The following is a 27,777-nucleotide window of genomic DNA, read 5'->3' as shown; positions in this document are numbered from 1 at the left end:
GTATGGGCTATCTCGTTTGCGTCCATCTCAAACACCAGTACGCGATGTGGAACAAAGGTACCTATGCCAAATGTGGAGATGAGGGGATAATTTTATGGGCATTGGCATGCCTAGCCGGTAAATCAAAATCGTTATATGTGGACATCTGAACTGTTGGGACACTTCATGCATGAGACAGTTGTTCGGGTGGCCCTCGGCATTCATTTGTCACACACATGTCTAGCTACTAGTAGTCATAACCCTGTGTCTCCCGGAATATTGTTAAAGTTTCATTCCATCACCTCTTTTGGATGAACGTCGCAGTCCCATCTTTATATGTACCATGAACATACTTGGTAGGTCAATGCACAGTTAGGTCTGAACGAAATCGAGATCAGACCAAGACCCACAGGAATACCGAAGAGATCGTAGATTCCGTAAATTACCTCGGTGAGACGATTTTCTTCCAGCTGCAGGATAACTTTTACAAAAAAATCTGAAAGAGTCTCAGTCGGTGAAGGATGATATGCCACGCAAAATGTCAGGTCCCACACATTAACAGATATGTGACATCATGAATATATGGATATCGTCACCATAGAGCGCCACATCAAACCACCCTACACATCGGTCTTCAGACACCGTTCACACTACCCAAAAAGACCGCTACGTAGACACCCAATAGTGAATTCGTGTGTTCATCAAAAGAACTCTTGTTTGTCCTTTCCCTGAAACCCTAGCTAGTTATTTTATCCATACTGTTCCGGAGTTCGATCTACTTTGCTCGCTGTAGTGTTTTTACTGAACTGTTTATCCGTCAGATTATCACTCCGTTATCCCACCGTAACCTTGATTATGTTTACACGTGAACGGCTAATGCGACAGGCAGAACGGCTGAATTCCGTTGAACCTGTAATGGTGCTTCATTTTGCCCTCGTAAAGTTCGTAAGTGGAAGTGGATTCATGAAATTGTTTTTTCCGTTTGAAGTAAAAATGAGCGGATCTGGTAGTCTCCAAACTGGTCTGAAGAAAATTTCGTGTCGCGAACGAAACGTCATCAGACATGAAAGCCACAGACTGCTGACCAAAGACCATAACACTTGGACCGGTTCCGAAATTCATACCACTATTAATCGATTTCGGTACTTTTTTAATTTGTGCTTTCCATGAACGACAGAGTGGCATAAAATATGAGGGAATGATGAAACACGATCATTGAAATTTTGAGAAGTAATCGTTGACACAAATATCTGCGATAAATATAGCGCACCCTGTGTGGTTGTGTCTGAATCTGCTGGCCCAATGGCTTAAAAGCACTTTGAGGGTTAGATCGAACGGCGTTTCACTGATGCTACCAGCTGTGGCGTTTCTACTGAGGTGAGCGCAGCTGCATGGGATCGCTGGAGCAGATAGTGAGTAGGAAGTTTAATCAGATGACGAACCGGACAAATTCGTGCATTCAGACTAAGCCAGACCACTGCACTTGATACCCGGACGCCACACTTACCTTGCTGTTTCACCAATCAAGTTCATCACGTTTATCCTCGTTAGCCGTCTTCGTATATGATGATCGTTTTGGTGTGATGGAAGTATGCGTAGGAGGTAGAGCGTTATGATGATCGTATACACTTATCGACTTAGATGCAATTAGTTTGATTTGTTGAACCGGTTGCGACTCATACAGGCAATGTCATCAGGCCACCAGATGTCTTTCACGTTGAGAAAAATCAGAGATTGGGGCAAACATGACACCCACATTCAGTGACCCCACGTCACCAAGTCACACCTCACGGTGGATGAAACGGCTTGAACCAAATGCGTCGCACTAAATGTGCCAATTTCGACTGGAGCACGTGAATGTGCACTGAGGGACTGCATTTGTTGTCTGTTTTCTTCGTGACGAAGTTATCCATTTCAAAAATAACACTTGCGCTAAAACAGCCATCTTTCTAACCGAAAAGATCCCGTGTGAGAATTGTTCCTAAACTGTAAATGTCATGTGTACATACAGAAATCACTTATGACTAAATTGTGTCCCTTCATCCGCCTCCTGGAAGTGAAGCCAGTCTTCGTTGAACAGCCAAGAGCATTGACAGAAATCACTTATGACTAAATTGTGTCCCTTCATCCGCCTCCTGGAAGTGAAGCCAGTCTTCGTTGAACAGCCAAGAAGCATTGTACAGCTGTTTCACCTCATGAGGAATCACCATTAGTTCCAAACTCAAGAAACTTCAAGGGATCTGGAAACGGCGACCTGTCGGTCAGTAGTCTGAATATTTCACCGGTTGGTCACGGACGGCTTGCCTGAAGGGTGATTATCTTCCACTTAGGATATAGCACCACTCATCCTTCAGGAAAAACTGCGAAACACGTGACTGCTTATCGACTGGTTCTTTCAGTGACGGCTTCTCGGACGGAAGTTCCATTCATCTTGCAAGCTTATTCTACCGCTGATCTACCTATGGAGGGAAGTGTGAGGCGAGTTAAGATGTCGCTGGATGTATGAGTTACGCAATGCCAAGGAATCCAGTAGAGAAAAGACAGCTGTAAAATAATTCATTAACATGAAGGAATTTTCATTGCAAGTCAAAGTATCACCCTGTTCAGTCTCCCGGTAGCAGCCTATTAACTGTCGTCAGATAGAGCGCATCCCTTTTCGAGGAGCTATTGCCGTAAACCTCTGGAAAATTGCTCTCGAAGGTAACAGTTCCTCGGGGGACAGACAAAGCGTCTGTTGACATATACTACAATATTTTCATGCGAATGACGGGAAACCAAGCACAGAAAAATTTGATCATCCTGTGAATTAGTTCGTCAGATGTTCGCGTCTAGTTCTTGAGGCTGCACTATAGGAGTGCAAATGATTCCCTGATACCGCGTTCTATTTAACTCTGTTCTACATAAATCGCACTAATTCTACGGCGCGCTCGAACTCAGGTATACATTTCTTAGCCTCTGTGCGTTGGTTAAAGTAAACGAAGTCGTCAGCATAACGTCCTTCCTATGTCAGTCTCTTCTGAGTTACCAAAACGCGGCACCATTTCACCAGCCCCTCTAGTTTGCTTTGTGTACCTACGCCAGAAAACAAAACGACCAACACTCCTCCGCGATTTTCAGCTGCGCTGAGTATGCTATTCGGCATGAAGCTGTAATACCCTCTTCGCTTTCATCGTTGTACGACCGACGAATCCTCGATTAAAACATAGGGAAATAGTAGCAATAATACTGGAAAAAATGATTCTATTTATCATTCCACTCATCCAGGACTTTGTTGTCCCTATTGCCACGATCATCCTACGTAGCACAATATAACCTACCTAATGCTGCGTGATGGCTTAATGTTCCGAGTGATTGCATGTAGCCGACTGTATACCAAAAGGAGATACTCCCGTTCCGCATCTTTTTACCACACCGGGTTTCGACTAACAAGCCAAACTGTCTGGGCAACTTGGAAGATGGCCTGCCGCGCACAGTTTGACTGCAGAGCAAGCCTCCCCCTGAAATCAAAGTAGATTCACGGAATACGTGACACAAAGCGGAAATCCGCCAGTACTATTGAACTCATTAATTCTCATCTACAAATTTATACATGGGACGGAAGGGTCAGCTTGGACAAAAATTATCAGTGGAAAATCAGTACCCGTATCGGTTTTAGGTGCAATTTGTTCGTCAGCAGCACAAAGTCATCTGATGATCAGGTATTGTGCAACAAAGCACAGGTGAGTTTGTGATTTCTCCTTGTAGATGATATGACAAGCCACGATAGCGATGAGAAACTTGGTAGATCAGCATGTGAATTCGATCGTCGAATTAGTGTTTTCTTGTAAGCGTCCCCATATCAATCGTTAGTGCGTGGTGTGGCAGCAATCCATGGTTTAGCTACACCAGAGCAATCACATTTACTATTTCAACTCGGCCGATGGGAAGACGTTTGCAACCAATATGTCAACTTTAACGCAAAATTACACCATCATCGTCACAAATTACTTCACTACCATCTAAGGATAGTGTACAAACGGCAGGTTTAGTCAATGAGCAGGACACGGTGTTTCATGTTTGATCTTCTAGTCACTCAGTTGTAATAGCTCATCTTTATCTGTTTTTCCTTCTTTCTTGTAAACGCAACCATCATCTAATCCCGAAACCGTACATTTCATCGAGATTTAGGCGAACACTGACCTACCTAACCCTGTTTGACTAATTATCAATTTGCGTTTCGTGCTGAAAGTTGCTTCCAACAAACACGCAACACGTGTTTACGTCTTTGATATTCCTTTCTCCTTCTATCCCGCTCGTCCCTTTGTTCCGTTCCACAGCCGAAGATCCTATGAACACACCGATGACTAGCGTTTTCTGTCTGCTGCCAATCAACAGGTACAAATTTCTCGGCCAAATGCCAGAGATACGCAAGTTGCTCGAACCCTAAATGAGACGAGTTCTATCACGGATAGATCGCGCATGGAATGTTTTACACCTGATTTTCTTGTTCCCGTCTCATGGATGCGCAATTGTTGTACCTTAGCCTTTTGCCCCGCGAGTTTGGTGCATGCCAAATGAAATTCCGGGGCTGCTCACAAGTTACGTAGCAGCGGTCTGTATTTGTAATGGAATTTCTACCTTTCAGCCAATATGGTGTTTTGGGAGTCTTACTTGCGACAGACTGACCTCACCGTACAGTTGTATTCGTAGAAACTTAGTTGATCGTCATGAAGCCACCTTACTGTCATAGTAACTCGTTTGCTTTGTACACCTTTTTGTTTGGTACATCAGCCATTGCTATGTGTAAAATTATGTGTCTAGACCGAACAACACATTCATCCGCACCTAAGTTGGCACTGCTTTCCACATGAATTTTTAAAGATGGAAGATGGTCCTTCTGCAGTCTGTTTGCTTCTGGTGATTGACCAAATGGCAGTGCCTTGGCAGCGACTCATTGTACCTGCATAGTGATGGCGGGACTCAACTGAAATAATTGGAATGCGAATTCGATTGGAATGTGGATTGCAAAATTGCCAACCGGCTTGGCCAAATATGCACTCCATATTTTGGCGACTTGTACAGAAACCCATCCGCCAAGCCTAATAGCAGATTGTTTGCGATGCCGATTCGGCCAGTGAAGTGAGATTGTGTGAGCAAGTGTTTTGAATCAAACAACCATCCTACACGGTGTGTACAGTCACTGGTACATCAGGGTGTGAGACTGCATGAATAACGCGACTGTGCCCAGACCACTGTCCCCACCACCATCTTAGGGGCACGTAGTTCATGCTCTTTGGCTGACAACCTTGCACTGCACAACGGATTGGAGAGACGATTCCCAGGGTTCTGCAAAATTACTCTGGTCTTCAGGAATATTACGTGCAACCAAGATGGATCAGCTGGCAACGCTAGCCGTCTCTCTAAGCGATGCATGAATGAAGATGCTCATGTTGCACCATTCTCTTCCATCATCTATTTCGTTGTGTTTCAGCAAAAATGCTTGCTCATTCTTTGCACAGCCGGGAGACTTATAATAGCTAGGAACACGAAAGCGACCAAGGTAGAGGAGATTGTGGTACCACCGATCCCAATAGATTGACTGAAGTAAACCATCAAAAGAAGGACGCCTCAACAGCGGCCAGTCAATGTCACCCATTTAAACCCTAGAGTTTATGGAGAACCATGCACGGTGAACCAAGAGAACCCCAGGCTTCGAAGGTTTATGGCTGCATGTATTCTCTGAAGCGCCACCAAGCTTTTGGTCCGAATGCGTCCCACCAGCATTGTTCAAAGATGAGGGTGAAATCCTCAGTCAGCGCTCGTCTGAACCGTTGGCTTGCATCCGGGAAAAGTAGACTATCCCAGACAACTGAGGAGAGTCTGTGATGGTATTCATTTAAAAAAAATAGACTCGCAGAGAGTGCGGTAACCATTGGGAATAAGTTTAACCAGGGTTGTAGCGGGACTTCTGGCGTCAATTGCGATTCGTCGCCTTATGGTGGCTCATGAAACACTGAATATAGAGCCGCAAACAGGATTATGGGGTTAGGTTGATCAGATCTTCACACTGTCAGTTGATAGAACAACGCCATATCACAGTCCACAATTTTAGTATTCCTGGGCCCGGTTGTCTGACTTACAAATAACACGCTTGTCCATCAAGAAACTCCATGGAATACTGTAAACAGTTCTTGGTGTCGTCAGATTTCCGGAAATATGAGAGCAAACGGATCTGTCCAACAGCTTCCGTACACGAGACAGTGTAGGTCAGGAGTGTCCACACTATCTACTCGTGACCGGCGAGGTAATGAGGCGAATGCAAAAAAGATGTCAAAGTTCTGGTGCTCAGTTAGTCTCTGAAAAAACTTCTCGATCTGGAATCATCATTCTTGTCCTCGAAGAGAAGGCGCGGATGTTTTTGGATGAACTCACTAGTCACCCCGTCCTTTGGTATGCACCTTGCACCCACAAAGTGTAAGATCATGCTCGTGGACATTCAGTCACTTAACAGGCCACTTACAATCCAGGGAGAGGCACCCGGAGTTGTGGGGCGTTTTACGCACATTGGAAGTTGCATTAGTTCTGATTGTAGTGTGACAAATGAGGTCAATGCACGAATCTGGAAGCCCCAGGTCGCGTTTGCTAATTTGAGACACCAATGGCGTCAAATTGGTGAATCCTCGAAACACAAGGGACGTGTGCATCAGGCTACAATGCAGGCTGTTTTGTTGTATGGCCATGGGACTTCGCCTGTTCGATCAGCAGAATTGAAGTATTCAACAATCGTCGTCTCAGCACCCTAGCTCGTGTGGGTTGGTGTTGACGAATCCGTAACAAGGCAATTAGAAAGGGAGGTTTTGGTTGTGCAACGGAGATTTCAGTCAAAGATGGTATCTAACACCAAAAGTTGTGATGTTTGGACCATGTGTTGTGCTTGCCAAACCACTATTTGTCGAAGAGTGTGTTGTTTTCTGTGTCCAATTCAGAGTGACGCATGCAGAGAGATGGCAAACCTACTACCTGGCAGATAGTTATGAAGGTGATTACGAAGATTCTGTGTACTGTTAGTGGGGCTCACCTCCCAAGGTGGGGACCGCTTGATCCCTACTGCTCCCGGCTGGAGACAGTGGTGTTCTTGTTGTCAGTTTCTATCCAGGTTGCCTGAATGAAAGTCTGGAGGTGTAGGAACCTCGGAAGGATTGTGGTTGGCTAGAACTAAGTTCCCTCCCCACCCATTTTTATTTTTCCTTCACAACTAAATCATGGTTATACGGCGGCGAAGCATCAGTGCTGATGTAGTGCTCTTCACGATGATGGCGATGGATGGTGTTTGCGTCGATTGACGTAAGCCGTCTGCCTCAATAGTTTTCTCGGTATATTAAAAGTTGACACAGTTTGTAAAATATACTAGATCTTAACCTTGGCCGCACGATAAACGTCATGGACATTCAATGAATTGGTGCCAGCTGTATAAGATGCACGTTTCAGTTGACGGAAAGCATCCTTCTCGTGTAAACGACGAGGCTCATTTTGAATAGAGACAACTATCGTCCCTAATAACTCAGTTGACGATAGTGTTGAGAATCGAGCAATGAGCGACATAAAGAGTGGAATAGGAAATAATTCCGACCAACACGGGCTCAAGCTCCCTGACCTGTATCACCCGAGTGCCAATGTGATTTAACTTAATCTACGGCTTACTTGAAGATTACTGCAAGCTTCTAGCCATACTCGCAGTGATAATGGTATACAGATTCAATTTTAGTAAGATCGCACACCAGGTAGTCGGTCAGAAAGATGTAAGAAACCTAGGAATGGTCAGAAACTAATAAGCAATTTTTTCGAGCGACAAACCGGGAATATACAGTAGAAAACGATGGCACAAAAGACAGTCCTAAAGTTATTGGCCAAAAATCGTCAAATGACTGAAATGAAACACACTAACACAGTGGAACACCAATATTATGAAGGGCACAGTGATAACCGAAGTACAAAATTAACAAGTATGACTGACCACAGGTTGCCATCTGCAAGCGATTTGATTGGTCCGGGATTAACGAAGCAACAAAGTGTGTTTGGCCGCTAATAGAGGGAGTTTTCGTTCATTCGCTGACAAATATTAGCTTCTTTCAAAAACTGCCGTGTTTCGTAGCGTCACATTCTTCTCTCCATTTGAAGTCATGGTTGAAATTTTCGATTTTGAAAACCATAGTAATTGGATTGGAGTCGAGATATTGAACAGAGGTGGTGGAGCCAAACAACCGTGGGAAAGCGTCTGGAGGGGGCATTAATGCTTTAAGTTGGGTTTTACTTGGTCCATATGGCGTTTTGGGCGTCCATTGGGCTATTGACCCAATAATCAGGATTTCCAACAGTGTGAAGGCGCTCCATCGAAAAAGTGACATCTGGAGTCCAAAAGGTCCAGTTTGTGGAAGACTTTGGAACAGAACGGCGCACGTCTATGTTGGTATCACTGAGAATATGACAGTAGGCGAAGTCTGTTGACAGAGAGCAGTCAATCTTTTATATCTGAATCTCTCAAAACCAGATCAGTTAGAAGAGATGTGAATCAAGTTTTGTTAGAGATTTCATCCCCTAAGTGAAACCAAACCACACTGAAAAGCCGAGAACTGTACAGCTGTCTCATCATCGGCCATGCACACTTCACCAATCTTCTGGCAGACTCGAACTTGAGACCTTCCGGCTTGATAGTTGAAGTTTAACTCGTTCGGCCAAGAAGGGTTGATCACCAGTGTATATAAATGGCACATAGACGACATACAACGCCAGTCATTCATCACTCACAGAGTTCACACCATTTGGTCGTGTTGACCGTCCTCTTGAGTGGGGAATTCCCAAGTAGAAGGTACATGCATCGTGCGAATTATTCTTCCTTCTGAACTATTAACAGTATGATAATACTATGACAGTTTGAAATTTCAACCGAGATATTCTAACCGCCTGAAGTAAGTTCGGTGAGTGAAGGAAGGTTGACGCTATATTCCATCAAGGTGAAAGTTAATCACACTGCCGATTAGCCGTTCGTCGCCGAGCGATTTAGTCTCCGGAAGATCGCGCGTTCAAACCTCCTTGGAGTTTCTCAAGGCATGCACTGCTGATCATTCCCAATAGGGATGAAACAGCTGTACAGTACTCAAGCAAATCTCGAATGCTGTTTTGTTTTGATTACGACATAGTAGGTAGCCTAAAGATAACGATGTGAGGCATGTCGACGAGTCAGAAGGCCATACAAATCTGTCAGCATCTGCGTCTGTAATGCACATTAAAGAATAAGCTCCAAGCACCTATGATGGAATAATCATATTGCCGAAAAGCAAGCTAAAGTGCAGCAGCTGTAAAAACAATTCCGATGAGGCAAATGAATAAACCATTTGAGTAGTTAGAGTGATTCATCGAACAGTTTTGAAAGAGAATTCGCCACCAGAATCTTACTGTTGTGATCTTTTGAGCACCCAAAGTCTAGACTAAATTCGTCACTGAACGATCCAGTCGGCTAAATGATCTGTGTCCTATATATTACGGTTAAAATCGGTCCTACTCACGCTGAGGCCAAACTGAAAGAGCAGCGAAATGGTAAATCAACAGTCTGATGTCTGTCTTGATAACAAAATTTCATCACACGACGAAAACAGTAAGAAGTCTGTGGCTGAATACTACAAAAGCGGGGTGAGATATTTGAACAGGTTGTTAAACATAGTACCCTCCCCCGCAGCTGAATCAAGTCGTGTTTCCTCTGCCCTCTAATTTTCTCTGATTGTGAGGAGAGATGGCTCAAGTGGTTAGAGGGCAAATTTTTTGACTGAAAGGTTCGTGTTTCGAACCCGACTTCTGCCTCTCGACTTCCCCTGTCTAGGCTTGGGCAGCGTGGCACTATCCCAGCCCTCGTGCTTCCTTCAGGTGGCATGGCATCTAGGCACCGAAAGAGTGCTACAGTTGAACGACTACAAAAGTGGTCGCGACACAAAATAGGTTAGAAAACACTGTTGTACACAAGCAAAACATCACATTTCACACTGCTTGGAATCTCCCGCAACAAAAGTGCCAACCACAAACAGCACACGGTTTCTAGTCATTACAAAGTCAGAGATGCCAGCCAATAGTAACTACTGCTCTGATGGGTCCGGGCAATTATTACCCTATGACGCGACAGAAACAAAACAAAATTAGGTATGATGAAATGTCCAAAGAAAAATGGTTAGAAATGCTTGCACAACAAAGCTAACTGAACAGTCACACCGAACTGGCATTCCACAATCAGCACAAGACATTTGGCAATAAATCAACCAGGGAGTAGTCACGGAAACTGCAATAATTACCCCCAATGAAGTAAACTTACAAAATGTACAACCTAAAAAAGTAGCCTATCCTCACACACCAAACAAAGTGAATGAACAGCTAGTTATGGTACTTCTGCTATTTTCCTGCATCCGAACCAAATACAAACCACAAGGAAACGTAATGTCTAGCCTAACTTCACGCTGTAAAGGGGCCACAAGCTAGGCTGCTGCTGACGGCAAACGCTGTTTCGTATTCTCCAGATTTGTGGCCTTTCTTGGGAGAAAACGCTTGAGAGATACCACAATACTCAAATAAATCATTTGAATTCTAGAAGGCGAAAGAACAGGGAAATGAACATACATTGATTCTATCATATACAAGTGAGCAACATAGTGTAAATCACAGCGAAGAAATGTACAAAGAAAAAAGAACCGAAAATTAGAAAAACAGCTGATATACGAAGGAGGAAGTCAAGCGAAAAGATCATCTTCTTGAGAGTTCGAGGTTGGACTGCTTTGACTTTCACCGGGTGTAGGGATAAATTGCTTCTCTGAATCCAAATAGTCTGTCCACACTGGACGGTGTGTGACATCTTCGGCCAGCTGGGACATGACGCTTTTCCCTGGAACCCCATCAAGAAGTTCAACAGCCTCTTGTCGAAGGGCGTCTGCCCGCTCGGAAACCAGCATTTTGGCAGTCTGAATAAGCTGCAAAGCAGCACGCCGAGACAGATATGGAGACATTCGAGAGGTCAGTTCAGATGGTTGAACGGTTGCAATGTCCTTGAGTGTGCAAAACCCGCAGCTATAAAGTTGACGAGCCCGAGCCTGTGGATAAAATGGAGGAAAAGAATGGATCGACTCTTTAACAGATCAGACGTAGAGTCAATAGTAAAAATAGACTGGCAGGATGAAAAGGTAGATCGGGTAAATGGGATCTAGAAGGCATCACAACTGAACATCTCATCCAACTAGATGGAGCTGTGGACTAAACATAGGCAATGAAGCAACCGCCTTGTCTAAGTGACAAACATTCCAAAGATTTACACATGAATGTCATGGCGGTGATTAAGTGTCCTATGAATGCTACACAAAAATTACATGGAAAATGCAACCGATTGCCTATCTTATCGCATCCTCATCCCATTGTACTACCTGGCACACAGATAATACGGCAAGAACAGGGAAACTTAGACCCTCTTACGGAGCAAAGCTTGCCCATTTTCAGATGATTCTCAGACTCAACTTCGAAGCCACGCCTCCTTTGATTGCACACTCAAGCTGCCAACCTTCGACATTTGCATACATGGTTGTTAGAGGATTCAGGTGAAAGGAGCTTAACCAAAGCAAAGAAGGGGTGCATCGGCGTTACTATCAAATTCGTATGTCAGTCTCCTAGTCCTGTGACGGTAGCTACAGGCTTTGTAGGCAGAATTCAAGGTCCTGGCAAGTTGTAGCGTGCGACCAATATGATGCAGCCTTGAGGCGCTTGCTGAGTCACTGGGTCGTCCTCGATCAACGAAGTCCGATGAATGTCAGAGAGCACGTGTGTCTCGTGTCACAAAAGAAACAACCAGATCAGAAGGGAGAAACCTTTGCCATAGACTAGGATGGATCATTTCAGGATCCAACGGTTCAATGAATATGCAGTGCTATAGCTAATGATGAGTAGTTTCGAACTTTTGGGGTTTGCGTTGACAGCCATCGCAATGTGGCAGTTTGGCAGTCTCTGTAATAATTTAAACGTGCGTGAAGAAAGGAGAGAGTATGTGAGAGCCTTCAGAGAACGGAAGAGATTGTGGACAAGGGCCGCTCAGCACGCGCGAAACCTTATTATTCCAAGTGCGCACCATGCACGCACCGTCACACCTTAAGGTGTACACGATACCTTACAGTCAGACACAAACAAACACTACCTTGGAAACGTTTTCTGTGGAGCGAGACCAAGCTGGGCACGCCCTGAACATCCGTCCGACAGTAAAAATGTTTAGGAGAGAACAGGCAAACGCCGGGCTGGTGGCGATGAATGCGGGACGCAATCACTTAAATGTCCATCGTGAACCACACCAACTGAGGTTGGTGTTAGGCAGATCGAGGACGCAAGAAGGACGCGGAAAGTCTTACTACTAAGTAGTGGCCCGAGATAATAATAATTCTGACCATTCCGGTACCTACTGTGCAGCCAAAGTTAATGTCCCCTCTGTAGAGATCAAAAGTGCTCATTCAGGGAAGAAATTTTCTGTGGAACCAACTGTTCGCTCGACGGCGAACAGTGTCCCTGTGTCTCGCATTGCACGCCTCCCTGAAAAGCTTCGACATTCCATATTTAAAACGACGCTTGCGCCTGGAAACGAGAAGGTTCCCCAATTCCACCGGATGGCGTATTTTTTCAGAATTCTAGTAGGTATAGAAAAGTCAGGTAGCCTACGAGCAGGAATAGGCATACATACGCACCGGGTACGTTGGTGAATTTCCGTAACAGCAAAATAAAATGGAACAAACCTTCAGTTGCTGATAGGGTGAACAACTACCAAGATAGTTTGTGCAACGTCAAGATAAGATGGACCCCTTCAGTATATGAATTGGAATGTGTGCCTTTTGAAGATGAATAGAAACAAAAAGACCCAAAATATAACAAAAAGCAAAAACGTTCAATAAATATCATAACGTGGTAGGGAAAATTTAACTTTTTTCAGGTAGGAAATTTTACCCTAGTCAAGAAACCGATGTCAACCAAGACTCACCCGTTTTACTCCGGGGAGTTCCATTAGAGGCAGCAGTTCGCTAGAAACGCAATAGGCCAAGCGGTTGGCGAATTCAGGCAGGAGATGCGAGAATGCCCACAGTTGTTCGTCAGAGGCGTATTCACTAGACAATGCGTGTGCCAGCGAACTCGCTAGAGCGGCTGCGGAGGACAGTAACGACTGCAGCGATCCACGTGACACCTTGTATCGCTCGGCCACTCTCCATATGGGCACAGTCGTACTGGTTTGCCACAGTTCGGATAGAGCCAAAGCAACATAGAGTCGGCATAGTGGTCGTTCGTCCAGTTTCTATTAACAGACAGATATTACCATGGGTTACGGCTCAGTGAAACAAATTTCGGTTTGGATGTATGTATCCACTAGAGGGACGTAGTCTAACTCGCTTCGGCCCAATTAGGAAGGCTCTAGCCCCCGACACAGGGTGGTTTGGAAGATCAAGCATTCGATTTGAGTCTATAGCGAATAAAAATATAACTGGGATGGAACAGCGATGGCAGGGTTGTCGTGATGTATTCTTAAAGTTTGGATTTGCGCCTTCAACTCTGAACACAGGGGGCAATTATCCGCAACTTCAACATTGTTTGTCCTAGTCCGTTAAGATGTCAGCCGACAACCAGACAGAATTTTTCACTTAACATTTTTCAGCCATCACTGCATGCTCAGATGACCGCGCCCAAATCGGAGTTTATGAATTACATCAACTATGTTTATTCTCCATACGGACCGAGCTCTTTTGTGTATACAAAAAGCGACTGTGGAGAAGCACATTACGAGTATGGAGGCGTGCGATTCCAGGAACGGTTTGGTATCCATCTAATTCACAGCTTTTTCCGTTGAAACAAATGTTGCACGACTCAAGTGGCCGTATACTACTGATACTTGGGGATAACCATTTACATGTATACTAGAGGGTGGAATAGTAGCTGCTAGCTACATCAGTCATGCTTGCAATAGATGTCCCGTACATTTCATGAGCTGTCGCACTTGTTTCAAGCAACCCCTGAAGTGCACAACGACGTGCCGCGGACTGTGCAACACTTCGGGATTTACACCATTTACAGGCGATCCTTGAGGGATCTTCACAGCTGCCGGAATAAACCCCTCACCGGGCACCCTTATGTTCCTATTGAGACATGGAAAATGCCGTAAAACGTGTTTAGTTTTCGTAGCAAACAAGATCTTGGGAATAACAAAAGTACGGCGTACTCAGTAATGAAACGTGAGCTGCCGAGCTTTTCGCTAGCTTGGTATCCATTTGCTGACCCAACAAAGAGAGAGATAGCATTCCGATACAGGAATGATTGGTAGAAGGGGAACAGAAAGCTTGTCCTCTCGTACTGTGGTGTCTACCTTATGATGTGTGAGTTATTTGTCAGTGGCAAATATGATGCCAAATGGAAGTTATCACTCGACGAACCAGTCAATGTGTGATCCCGTGACATGGTTTACGTGATTGAAGAATGGTTGGCCCTATGTCCTGTCTAAGTGACAGCTAATCACACAACAGATCAGCCCTCATGGCTAACTGTTAGGCGTTCAACCACTGACTGGAAAGTCGCGGCTCCGAAACTCTGATTTTCGTGAGATGAGCATTACAGATGATTCCCAACAAGGATAAGGACAATGCTTCTCAGCGTTTCAGCATAGATGGGCTTCAATAACAGGACGGGATCTCCATTAAATACAATTGCTCAACGTTGACATTCGGAATTTTTATGAGGCTTTGTAAAACGGTCCATTATACTTTTCAAATTCACTAACAGAACACTTCATGACAACTAATGCAAGACAAAATTTTAAAATTTCAAGGATATTTGATAAGCACGTGAACCACAGTGTAACCTGACAGGCAATAAACACAATGTTATTTCCATTCAGGCACTTTTCTACGGCGCAGATTTTTGACCGGCGTAAACGCTACCGAGAGTTTTGAGAAAGTCGGAATACGGATGATTTGACAGATCACAAAGAAACAAAAACGGAACCTTATTTGGTGACTAAATCATACGGTTCTCTGTCAAATTGTCTGCGAGTTCATTACCGAGATGTCCGATAATTTAGGTCAAACGCGATGCCCCTTCACAGCGATGTATATGCATCCACAGCATCCCGTCACCAATAAATACATGGGCATTGTTCTCGGCATAAAATTAAACCCCAGATTAGTTTAGTCGTTTCTGTGCAGAGGCCCACTCAATTAACCCTGTCCATATGCACCCCATTGAGTTAGTTGCTTCCAAAGATCGCACCGTTCCTTGACTAAATATTACTTTTCCACCGTAATCAGCATTATAATCAGAGACAGCAACATCAGTGTAGACATTGATACCGAAGGGCATTAGAGTGGTTCGTTCATCAAGATTACATCAAGGCAGTGGTAACACGCTGTAGGTATAGTGAACATGCCCAACTCAAAGTGGCGGAAGCAGAGAGGTGGCCAACCCTTGACACGGAAGAGGAGTATGAAGGGGATTACGAAAAGTTTGGGTGCTGTCGGTGCTACCCGCCTATCAGGATGGGGACCGCATGATACCTACTGCGCCTGGTTGGAGACGCTCCAAGATATGGCTACCAACCGATGTCAGTGGCGATCTTGTTGTCAGTTTTTATCCAGATTGTTTGAGTGAATGCTTGGAGGTGTAGGCACCTCAGAACGACTGGAATAAGCTAGCACTAAGTCCCTTCCCCGTCCACCTTTATTCTTCTCTTCACAATAAGGCTTTCACATGAATCGTGGTTGTACGGCAGTGAAGTATCGGTGGCTAACACTGATGTGGTACCACCGATGTTGCTGATGATGACGAAGTCATCATGACGAAGTATTGAATGCTTGCTAAGTCAACTATCCGCAATACGATGAAGCCAGCCAGCGCCGCAACACCAACTAAAGTATGGAACAACGACCGCATCGGTAAAAGGAAAGACAACCAATTTCAACCCGACCAGGGAATGCGCATGTGGAGAGCAATAGAAGCTAGATAGAGATCAGCCAGGTTTTCAGACGAACAGTTCCTTGAAACAGGGTACAGCCAGGCAACTGGGGGTGAATAAATCAAATCCTTATGATATGTTGGACAGAACCAAGTTACACTGCATCGGAAACACAAAACTTGGTATACCTACAGACAAAAACATGATAGGATGTCAACATACCTTCCTGATTGGATGGCCGGTAGCTTTCCATAACAAATAACCTTCTGGAAACCCAAGGAAACTGAGAATATTAGCTTCAGCTGGAGTCAGAAGGCTAAACCGATTATAAAGCACTCCCCAATCAACTTGAATCTGCTCCACCACATCAAGTGGTGCGACCAAATACAACAAATGTAATGGTCCGCTGGTGTTCAAAGCTCGTGAAGCTAGACGCAAATCAGACAGAAGGGACCCAACTTGGTCAGTGTCGAGTCCGCCTTTGACGGTGGCACGGCCAAGCCTTGTGGCCTATCGGAAGAAAAGGAGGGTCAAAGTAAAGCACCGGTAAAAGTTCGTGTGCGAACATGATCAAGATTATCCATTACACCGTATTCTGCTTATGCACAACCCAACTTGTAACTACCGGAATGAACCAAAATGACGAGATTGTAAGAGTAGACAGCAATAACAGCCTTGCTGAGCTGTCCACTACGTCAGAGAATATTTTTATCCAATAATAAAACCTATAATTCGGCAGCCAATCGGTGGGACACTATCTGTTTGTTGATCTGTTCGCCGAGCTTGGCAGTTGGACTGCAAACCTTTCATCACCAATCGAGATATCGTCAGTGAGGGGTTGATTGAGGGTGGTGAAACGTTTGCAATCCAACTGCCAAGTTCGGCGAACAGACCAACAACCAAGCAGCCCGCCGGAGCTACGCATATTCCACAACATTGCCGGTGAGGCCCTATAACTTGCTGCCACAGCATATCCAAGTCGCTGCAACTGTACCCACTCGCAAGTCAGCAGACGCAACAATTTGCGATGACTACTTCTTGGAGGATCCTATGTACTACGCCACGACCAGACAGAGAGCGAGTGGTAAACAATGAGATAACATCAGAATAACAACCAACAGCCCATGCAGGCTATTGTCTGATTACGAAATTCATGGTTTGGGTTATACGGCCAAAAACTGTGACGACTCAACGACGCTTTGCCAATATTATAGTGTATAGTGGCCTAGACTGGAATACTTTCAACTTTGGTAAAATTGGTTGCATCTGATCTGAGGGTGTGGGACCGGATCCGTCTGATATGCAGAGTTTGCAACAATAGGAAGAAAATCTTGTATGTATAACCATTTTCAAAATCTTTTGGAGCCGATGGTGCGTCGAAAGCAACACAAGGAAAACTACTAAGCTGAACAGCTAGCATCCGAATGGATTCACCCACAAGGAGCGGGTCAACACCAAGGTCTCTAAAAATACCCGATTCTTCCTTTAAAAGATGTCACACTACTGGACATGGCCAGAATCTATAAATGTCGTCAGTAACACTTCATATGGATTTTTATGTTAAGTTTGTTTTGCTAGAATCGGGTTTAACGCTCGGCAAGTTGTGGGGCATTCTTTTATTCGAGACAATGTCAAAAATCTCTTGGATCAAGTGAGAAACAAAAGTGAAGTGATTGTACACTCTATATAACGTCATCAATTAAGAGATCGAGGGATGTGTACTTCCTGGTCATTCGGTCGTGCAGCGACCGTCACAAGTAGTCGCAATGCCAACGAAATAGTGCTAGTTAATAATAAGTCCGATGAGAAACCAATATTCCATCAGATCTACGGAAGAAGCGTCGTATCAGAAAACTTCGGACGATTAAGGAACGATCTATCTGTGGAGCTGTGTTCCAGGCGGCGGGCTTATATTTATTCTGAACCACTCGGGCTAAGATGACAAAAGAAAGATCACCGGCATCCGTGGTTAATTCACCTTGTCCCAACGGAGTCTCGATTTCACAGCGATGACTTGCATCTATCTCAGTGAGACTTGATGTACTATAAGCGACGAGGATATCAGTACTGAGTGGCAGTACCACTCAAAGGCGTTGGAAACGGCACCCTTCAGTGGACGAATAGGCAAGTGGTGATTATGTGACTGCTACTTCAAGAATGGATGTTGATCTCAAGTACCAGAAGGTATCAACTAATGCACGCAGAAGACATGTCGTTGATCTGGTTAACCTATGAGTCGAAATTACGAGATTGATGCGCTAAAAAATACCACTACCAAATCGAGTTTCTGGAAGTTTTATGCATTCATAGAGTGGATTTTCAACAATGAATGATCTGATGCACGACAGTGAATAGTTGGGCTGCGTGACAATATGCGGCTTCGAGTATGGCTCACCGGAAGAAAAACATTATTAAATCAGAATAATTAAGCCAGGACTCAGCTCAACAATACACTAAAACAAAACAATCAGGTTCAAAGGCATTGTGCTCAAAGTTTAGCTTATAGGCGCGTAGCGACGGGCTGGTGGGATCGGTTGATTCGCTGTTTCCAGGTAACATGGGCGAAACTTGGTTAATGTTCAACTACTGATTAATTGTTAGTAGCATATCGTAACGTTCCCTGTAAATTCACTAATCCGCAAGAATTTCACACAATGCTAGGTAGTGCGGAAAGTTGCTATGGCTAGAACAAGTTTAATGCACAGCTGATTACTTCACAAAAAGGCGAGGCAAACATTGTTCTTCATTGTTGAAATGTGTCATTCAGGCGTAAATCTTAGCGACTTTTTCGGAAGCTTCCCATGCATGTTTTGGTACTCATCCGTGTTTCTCTCAATTAATCCATCGTTTTATTGAAAAGTCTTGTCGTGTCCATATAATTGTCCCATCAAGATTACACAAAGTGTCCGAATCGATTTCAAGTACAGCAAATTCAATACCTGAATGCAGAGCTACAATAAGCACTGTAGGTGCTGCGTAAGCGCGCGTTATCATGTCCAAAAATAAAGACTTCACCGAAACGAGCAATAACATCTGGAGGGAGGTTACTCAACGGTGTAAGAGTCTAACGCCTATCATCCGTTGAGTATTGCAGAATGAAGCTTCGTCTTTGCAAAATTTTCCACAAACGAGAGGTGGTCAAGCTGGTTTCAACCAAAAAGACGCTTCCCTTCTTTTGAGGTCACACGAGTACCAGATGAGCTTCCCGTACGTCCAAGTTTTGTCATTCGTACTTCCAAGCGATGCGCTCCTTTGCACTGCAGTTCTTACTACTGACGTTTTGTGTTCATACAAGGGATCTACTTCACCCTCCAAGACAGACTAACAGAAGTACTGTAGCCGTGCAAAATTTATGTTAAAATTTAAAGCGCCTTTCACCTACCATAATTTCATTTGATCATATGCTAACCTCTGTATTCTGCTTCCCTTCCCAGAAATTTCCCCAATTCCGCTCGTTACTCGGCATGTAGCATCCCAATGGATCGCCAAGAAGGGTACTAAATATCGTTGCTGACCTGGACGACTAGGTTGCTTCCAACTCCTCTATTTTTATACGACAGTGTTTTCCTCTGTTCAAATTCAAACTACATACCCTATTCGAATGAATTGTCGATCAGGTCATCTCAGGACCACGTCTCAACGGTGAATACCAGTCATGAATGATAACATGACAGACAACCTCGAAAGAAGCGAATCATCGTTCCACGTAAATCCGTCCCTGAGCCTCACTCATGGGACCAGAATGCACTAAACATAGGGCATTAGGTTGTTTGGCCGTATTGACGTTTCGCATGCTCACAGAATGCTAAATGGTAGTTCCTCAGTTTTCGCATTCAACAGTTCCTGTGTTCAGTAACAGTATGGGGGGCTATGGATCTTAACGCACACTAAAACTAAAACACAGACACCGGTGGCAGAAGTGTGCGAGCCACTAGATCTCATATGTGAACACACATCAGTATAAAGGGCGGTCTCTAGATAATCAAGCGTACATAGTCTTTCGGAAAGGAATCAAGAACTCTAGCCATCCTCAACCCGACGACCCTCTGCTGATACGAATGAGCGCCCCCTGTTTCAGTGAGACAAATATGTAGGTGAAGCGCCAGGTGAGTTCGTTGTCATCAAACAGGATATTTATAAATAATCTGAACAACACGCAACTGTTGTTTTTAACAGGTGGTCAATCTGTTGCTGCTGAGGCACACTACAATGCAGTACAGACAGAAGGATGGAAGATGACTCCATCAGTCATGAATAGGAGATAGAATGCGGCAAAATCTGACAGCATATGGTACCAATAAAGCTGACCAGGCTTCGAGAAATCCAGCGCCGTCTAGGAAAACATTCCTTACAAAATTAACAAATGGGCTGAAACACGCAACCACTTCAATTTTAAAGTGAGTAAGCATACTAAAAAACCATAACAGGGTAGACAGCTATATGGATAACAAAGGGCAAATGGACATTTTATAATTGATTACCTGGAACTGTAAATTAAGAATATCACCACGAGGTAGTTTTGTTGGGGACGGACCAGACATCACATCGTCTGACATGAGCAGCAATAGATCCTTGCCAATAAGTGTCTGCAATTCCGCCCGAACCACTCTTTCAGTAACATCATTACCCGCACATTCCGCTTGAACAGCAAACAGGGTACGTTTAGCAGCAGATAAAATATCACGCATCGTTGTAGCAACCTGGGTAAAAACAAATCGAAATTCACCAGCGAGATATAAAGGTTTTCCTGGGAACTAGAGACTGATGTTTTAGAATCTTGGTTCGATTAGATTATGGGTTAACCAACCACTTTGTAGAGCTTGAAACTGAGAATGCGTGATGAAAAAACGGGAAAATCATTAAATTGAAAATGTCCCTTCCATTGGATAAAAAGATTGTCTCGATTATTAGTAAGCGACCCGGTGAAGCTAAGAGACGAACCAATTCGAATCAACATCAAAAGCACCAAATCAGCAGTAGCACCTTTTCGGTACCCAACTTCATGCCACCAGAAGGAAGCACGAGGACTAGGATAGTGCCATGTTGCCCAAACCTGGATAGCAGAGTCGAGATGAAGCAGTCGGGCTCGAACCACGGACCTTCCGGTCCATGAATCTGCGCTCTCACCGCTGAGCCACAACTATTTTAATCGAAGAAATTGCAAGTGGAAGGGGTCTATACTGAGCAACCGTGCTGAGGATTCAATGGAAAACAGAGTACGCATAACAACTCGATGGACATATCACATAATCATGACCGTGGAATTTACGCCGATTCCGATTCACTTGTTTCGAGTGAATACGTCATTGAGTAATATATCACAAGATCAATATATTTCATGCACATTCTGCCCCATTTCACCTCGACACTTTTCGATTATGCAGCAGCTAGATATTAAGTGCAGAAACGTGAGATATCTAACCAGCCAGTGCCGCATTTTACGACCAAAGGCGTTACATTCAATACAAGTGCCGTACTGGGTGAAAGCTAGGTGTTACACTGTTCAAAGTTGCTCACTCACTGAGGTATGCCTTTCAACATCATTTTAACATATCATTTTAACATCACTTTAACACATTCATAACCAATTTTCAACAGAACCGTCCGAGGCATACTACTAGTCTAGCGAATGAATGAGTTCACAATCCAAGTTTTAGGATCACCCTTTCTCTAGTCAATCGTCCTAAAATAAGGCAGTGTCGTTGATTCGTAAGGGAGGAAACTATGTTTGTGCACTTTCATTTTTCCAATAACACATTTAGGGATTATCAGGAGGGGGCGGCAGGTGGCTCAAGCGCGCATATCTTGGGACATTCTTGAAGTGGTGAACATTGAGGAAATGGATCCAAGCCGGTGGAAGCGGCGTAATTATTGCATGAGTCAAATTTCGTTACTAAGATAACAAAAGTTAGTGCTCGTGGCGTAATGGAAACCAAATATTCACCTTGTAGTTGTAAAACCACAAGAATACAGAGGAGCTGACTAGTGTAGTGACGCTGCTGCAAGACACAAACTTGTGTCTCATGGAAAATACATTGGCCAAAAAGGACTAACTTTTATCCTTACATCGCCAATTCAACATCCAAAAACTGAGAACCCCGCGCATGGTGCTGGGAGTTGATTTTCATCAAGAGAAAAGACATCATTTCCGCCATTGTGTGGGCTGCAAAACAGGGACTCGCTGAGGGTTCAGGATGTTTGCAAAATCGGCAAAAGTGAAACAAATCGGCGCACGACACAAAAGGGAGGTTGTCGTTGTCACAACTAACCTGCAATCCAACCAGGGATAACAGCAGCTGACGCATACCCTTGCCATCCTCATATAACAGGCTGCTGGTGCATAAACCATTCGAACCAGAAACGGGCACAGATGGATTACAAATTGGCGGAATGCTATCAATCATTTTGGCAAAATGAGATCGGTCGTTCGGTTGCAGGATAGTTATGCTTTCTCCAGCGCTGTCCAAGCCTGCGCGACCGGCTCGGCCGATCATCTGCTTATACTGGCTTCCGGACAGGAAGTTGTTGCCAATGTATGGTTTACGGATAATAACACTGGAGCATAGAACAAGAAACAATGAGTCAGTAAGGTGGAAAAGGTTCTGCTGTGGGAAGTAGTGAGTCTAAAATGAATCAACTGAAGCGGCGAACAGAACAGGACAAATCAGGGAGACGATTGAAGAGGGTTGGCACGATATAGTCGTTAGCCATGGAGCAGCAGAGGCAAACGTATGAAATCAGTAACCCAACCAAAGGGTTAACCTATACACTTCAGTCGTTTGGTAACACCGGTCAGTGGCGACAGATTAATGTTAAAGAGTTGATTCCCGAGAGAGCTGAGTTCTATGAGACTCAAGAGGTAAGCCATATTGTGAGGACCGATGGATCATACAGTTTCCAAGTTTGTTTTGTATTTCTGGATAGAATATAAACTTTCTGGGCAAATACTAAGGTGGTCAATTTTTCTTCAAGCATAGTGGATTTTTCTAATTTAAGACAAATATGGTGCAAAGGCATCATACCCCTGAATCTGTATCAGGCTACAGTATGGGATATTTCGTTGTCTGGTTGTGAGGTCTTTTCAAAACAATAACCGGTGTAGGCCAAAGCCACCGAATCCTCAAAGAGACAATTAGCAAACGAGTGTTTGGTTGCACAAGAGGCATGTGGTCTAGGTGATTCTCCCTGTGCACGGCTCGAGACATCGCAAGATATGGCTGCTAATCGATGTCAATGGCTTTTTCGTAAGCTTCTGTTCAGGTTGTCTGAATGAGCGTCTAGAGGTGTAGGAGCCTCAGAGTGATTGTTGCAGGCTAGCACTAGGTTCCTCACTCATCCACTTTGTCCCTTCTTCAGAGTGAGCTTTCAAATGAATTGCGATTTTACGTCAGCAAAACATTAGCTTGGACACTAACACTGTGCTGTCAATACAGATTAAATGGGCGAACCAAACGCCATGGGGAAAACACACAACTCACCGTCTGGCAGGCAAGTTAACGCCAGCCGCTAATGTAGAAGTACAACACAGAACACTTAACGTTCCCTCGCTGTAAGCCTCCTCAAGGGCAATACGCTCTTCTTGTGTTAGACCTCCGTGGTGGTAGGCAACACCCCTCGGCACAGTTACCTCCAGGACTGGACAACAAGTCCCCCATTGAGTGGTTCGTTCCTGATTCAGTGCATCACGATCAGCCAAGCTGTCGACCCGCAATTCCGTCAAGAGTTCACTTCGTCGCTGAACCAGGTTCTCCAAAGAGTCTTTATCCAACGAAGACGGGAAGCAGGCAGATGGGGGAAGTAGTTCTGCGAGCATCTTCGCCGTGTTCTCACAGTGAACTTTGGTAGGACAGAAGACTAGGCAGGAGAAACGCCTCTGCGAACGAGGCAGGGTGTCTGAGCCCCCATCTTCTACTGAATAACCTAACAGAGTTTCAGCAACCAAGCCAACCAAATGGTCCGGATCACGTGCAAGCATTTGTTTATTGTACTGTCGAGGAGAAAAGAGGAATTGATGCAGAAACATAATATAAGGCGTGCATTCAAACTGTGACAAAACACGGAAGGTTGTGCAACATTTAACTAAACTGGACTGCGCATTCCGATCAAAAGCACCTGCATAAAGAGAAATACCTGAAAGTGGACAGTTCGCTTATGTACCAATTGGTCATACAGCAATTCCTCCGGTGTATCGGTCGGTCGGCGGTTTCGAGCAGTGGTTTCAAGCAGCTCGTAAAGATGATCACCCACTTTGACGTACTGAACGAGTTGGACTGGACGGAAATTGCTCGTGTACAGTTCGGCTTTGAGAAACCGTGTGAGATCGGACATGTTTGCCAGTGTTGCACTCATTCCAATGATTCGAGTTTGAGCTAAGTATTTGTACAGAGGAGAAGGAATGAAGGTACAGCAACGTAACAGTGGACAAGGAAAAACATATTCAAACTTTTAACCGGAAGATGCAAGTGGACAGAAAATAGGAAAAGTATTCACTCACGTGAAACCACGAGCAATTTGGTCAATAAAATTTCAAGACAAGCTCCTCGAGATCCCCCTTCACCGATCATATGGAGCTGAAACGAAGCGGTACCAACAATAGATTATAATCAGAAAGTAAGGGAATTGTGGTGCCTCCTGTGTGCCAACCGTAATTAATCAGACTTAATACTGACCTTCTGACAGTGGAACGAGTAGTAACAACTGGTATCTCTACGAAATATGGGAGTTGAATTGACTACTGTTCTTTCTAGAGTATCCAAAAAAGTTAAAAAGTCATGGATTTTTTTTACTAGGAAGCAAATCAATCGGATAGCACGATGTCCACGTTTGACGGAGAACAGCCACGAGTAATTAAAGTGGTACCACGTCAAGAAGTCAACGGAATATTTTTCGTCACACAACACATTTTATAGGGGTGGCCGACTGCCTGTTTAGCTCTCCTTTAAAAACAAAACTAACAGAAACTCGGAAACCACGCGTACCTGATCGGCCAAATGAAGAACGAAACCGGCGGTGGACTACTGAAGATTTTTCAGCGAGCTTATAAGTGGTGGTACCTAGAAAAGCGTTTCAACTGAAAGCTAAACAACCCTTGAGCAACAAATTCAGTTAAAGAACGAGGTATTCAACTGAGTCTCTCATTAAGACAAAGTTTATATACAGTGAATATACAACTCCGCTGGAGGCGAGTGGGGAGCCAAGTGGGAACCGAAATTGAATCCTATTTTCGAAGACGAACGCACCTCCAAAGCATCCACTATTGACTAAAGAGTCGGTAATGAGTCAAAAATCAAAATCAGTTGCACAGGTACATTTTTGCATACAAAAAGGAAAAACGCTGAATGGTGGTCATTTACCTCATCTACGATGACCAGCCCAACATCGGCGAGGGATTTATTATCAATCAGTGAATTTACAATACTGTGCGCTTTTTCGATCGTTGCCATTAGGACCGAATGGCAACCACGTCGCTTCACGGGCGGTATCCGTCCACGACTCCCAGCATACTCTTCGACCCAAAAACCGAGCTCCAGACCCATAGTAGTTAGGGAGCGAACCTTGAGTGATGGAAATAAAAGCAAACTATTTAAAAGTTGACCACATATACGTTACATTGGACGTACGAATCTACAAATCGAATTGTCCAGCTGTAGCACCCTTCCGATGCCTAACTGCCATGCCACAAGAAGGAAGCACGAGGGCTGAGATACTGCCAGGCTGCCCCATCCTAGAGGAAGGAAGTCGAGAGGCACAGATCGGATTCGAACCACGGACCCTCCGATCAGTAAATTCGCACTCCAACCACAGAGCCATCTCGCGAACCTACACACACCACAATGATCTGTGAGAAACAGGCTTCAATGGACAACAAAAACCAACAAAATTCACCATTGGAATGTTCCAGCCAATGTATATTGAAACAATAAGTTGAGTCAGACTAGTCAGCTGCTCTATGAGCCGCCCTTTCTTATTGGCCCTGATCCACATGCTAGCGGATCCATAGTGCTTTACAAATGGGGGCTTCAAAAGTTCGCATATAGGGATAACATACTGTAGAAATGATTACCAACTCTACCCCCTTGATGCACTCGCCCTCATCAGTATCTTCTGTTTACCAACTACCTGGTCTGATACTCATAGTAGATATATGATCAGGACGTGTATTTGCGCTATAAAAAGCGCTTGTCTGTTTCGGACTCAATAATGACACCCACATATATAGGAATAAATTCGCAGCGTGTTTACGCTGCGAAAATAATGGACTGAATTTTCGTCCGTGTAACGCAAGTCTGCCCGTGCCGTGGTAACAACGGTTCCAGAATTGTACACATGACGACGTACGAGGCCCAAAAACGGTAGTCGGAAGTGACAAAAGATAAATCGGTCAGGTGCACAGAAGTCACATGTTCAGGTCTAGCTTGATATGGTTTGAGGGTATTTAACCAGATAATTATGGTTGTTCGGCTCTCCATGCGACAGGATTAGGTCATGACAGAGCCCGAGGTAGCTCAATAATTAAAGTGCGAACTTACTGACTGGAGAGTTCGCGGTTCTAATCAAATCCCGACATCTCGACTGCTGCTGTTTAGGCAGTCTCCCAGCCTTCGCGTTCTCTTCGGGTAAAATGGCGGCTAGGCACCGAAATGGTGTCAAGCAAAGGGTCGGATTTGAACATATCCCAGGGTTATGTAATTGTTGGTCAAAATGATACAAGCAAACTACACGATAGTCAAGGCAGTGGCAGGACATTCCAAACCTGTTAACAACGCGCAGTAGAACTGCAGATAGAGTGGAACATCAGTAACAACCACAAACCGCTGTCCCAGCATTCCTATCATGCCCGCACTGGTTATGTCTTCCCGAGTGGTGACAAAGTCATTGCAAGCCAGCTGCCAAGCTCGTCGACCAGATCAACAAACACATGATCAACGGTAGTTAAACGCAACCGAGCTGCCAATATTACGACAAACTGAGTCCTTGTCCCAAACAACAGGTCAGCTCCACAAGGATGCTCAGAGATGGATCGATAAACTAACCTTTTCTTGGACAATGGACACAAACGGAAGAATAAATAGTACGTTCTTTTTCCGGAGCAATAGTTCCTGCAACATTAGAATTTCGGCAACCAACGTCTTTCCACCACTTGTGGGCAAGCTGTACACCAAATTAGCCCCAGCCTTGCTGGAAGTCAATAAGAGACATTCCTTCTGCCAATCTAATGCCAGCATGACATAATCTAAATGGAATGTACATACCATAGAGTTCTGTCACTCCACGAAGTTCAGCGAAAAGTTCCCTGACACGACAAGGAAGCCCATAAAACCCACCAGGATCTTGATCACAGTGCAGTGTATCTGGGAAGCAGAGGGATTCCAGAAAGGGCTCGAAGACTTACCAACCTTCGAAACTAGTGTCTCATCAATGTACGAATTCACCAAACAGCTTAGTTTTAAATCTGATTCCGATAAGGTGGCTGAAAGTACATGTGGGTGACGAATTGGTGTGGATGAGGTTGATGAACTTTCTCTCATCGAAAATGCTAAAATATCGAAAACAACGGATAGACCACATATCTTAGGTGACTGCTTGCTCACTTTCAAATACAAGGCATGGTAACATAAAAATGTAGCTCAATTGCTTATTGATGTTTCTTGATTTGGTGACGAAACGTTTGCAAGCTGATTGCCGGGCTCGGTAGACATATCATCAACCAACTAACCAACCATGAGAGCAATGCAAGTAGCCCAGCTCTTACATTTTTAAGTGAAAGGCAGGCATCCAAACGGAGGGCACGAAAACGGCTGAGATAGGCCTTGATGGCCCGAGAG

The 27,777-nt window shown here is 44.4% G+C and overlaps 2 protein-coding genes across 2 annotated transcripts; one reads left to right on the top strand and one right to left on the bottom strand.

The window, feature by feature from the left end:
- Positions 1-6,991: 6,991 nt before the first annotated feature.
- On the top strand, positions 6,992-15,836 carry T265_07176 (hypothetical protein; the record flags this gene model as incomplete). Its single annotated transcript, XM_009172627.1, has 4 exons — positions 6,992-7,114; positions 9,786-9,948; positions 15,413-15,644; positions 15,740-15,836. The coding sequence occupies 4 exons, from the start codon at positions 6,992-6,994 to the stop codon at positions 15,834-15,836; spliced, it is 615 nt and encodes a 204-aa protein (XP_009170891.1).
- T265_07177 (hypothetical protein) lies at positions 10,728-27,480 on the bottom strand (the record flags this gene model as incomplete). The annotated part of the gene is made up of 12 exons (XM_009172628.1): positions 10,728-11,084; positions 13,001-13,309; positions 16,175-16,462; positions 20,434-20,652; positions 22,222-22,507; positions 23,431-23,996; positions 24,083-24,321; positions 24,447-24,522; positions 25,306-25,506; positions 26,986-27,164; positions 27,205-27,303; positions 27,345-27,480. The coding sequence occupies 12 exons, from the start codon at positions 27,478-27,480 to the stop codon at positions 10,728-10,730; spliced, it is 2,955 nt and encodes a 984-aa protein (XP_009170892.1).
- Positions 27,481-27,777: the final 297 nt, after the last annotated feature.

Source organism: Opisthorchis viverrini (genome assembly GCF_000715545.1).
Source record: "Opisthorchis viverrini unplaced genomic scaffold opera_v5_160, whole genome shotgun sequence".
Lineage (NCBI taxonomy): Eukaryota > Metazoa > Platyhelminthes > Trematoda > Opisthorchiida > Opisthorchiidae > Opisthorchis > Opisthorchis viverrini.
The sequence above is the reverse complement of the archived record's forward strand: the minus strand, read 5'-3'. Positions and strand labels throughout refer to the sequence as shown.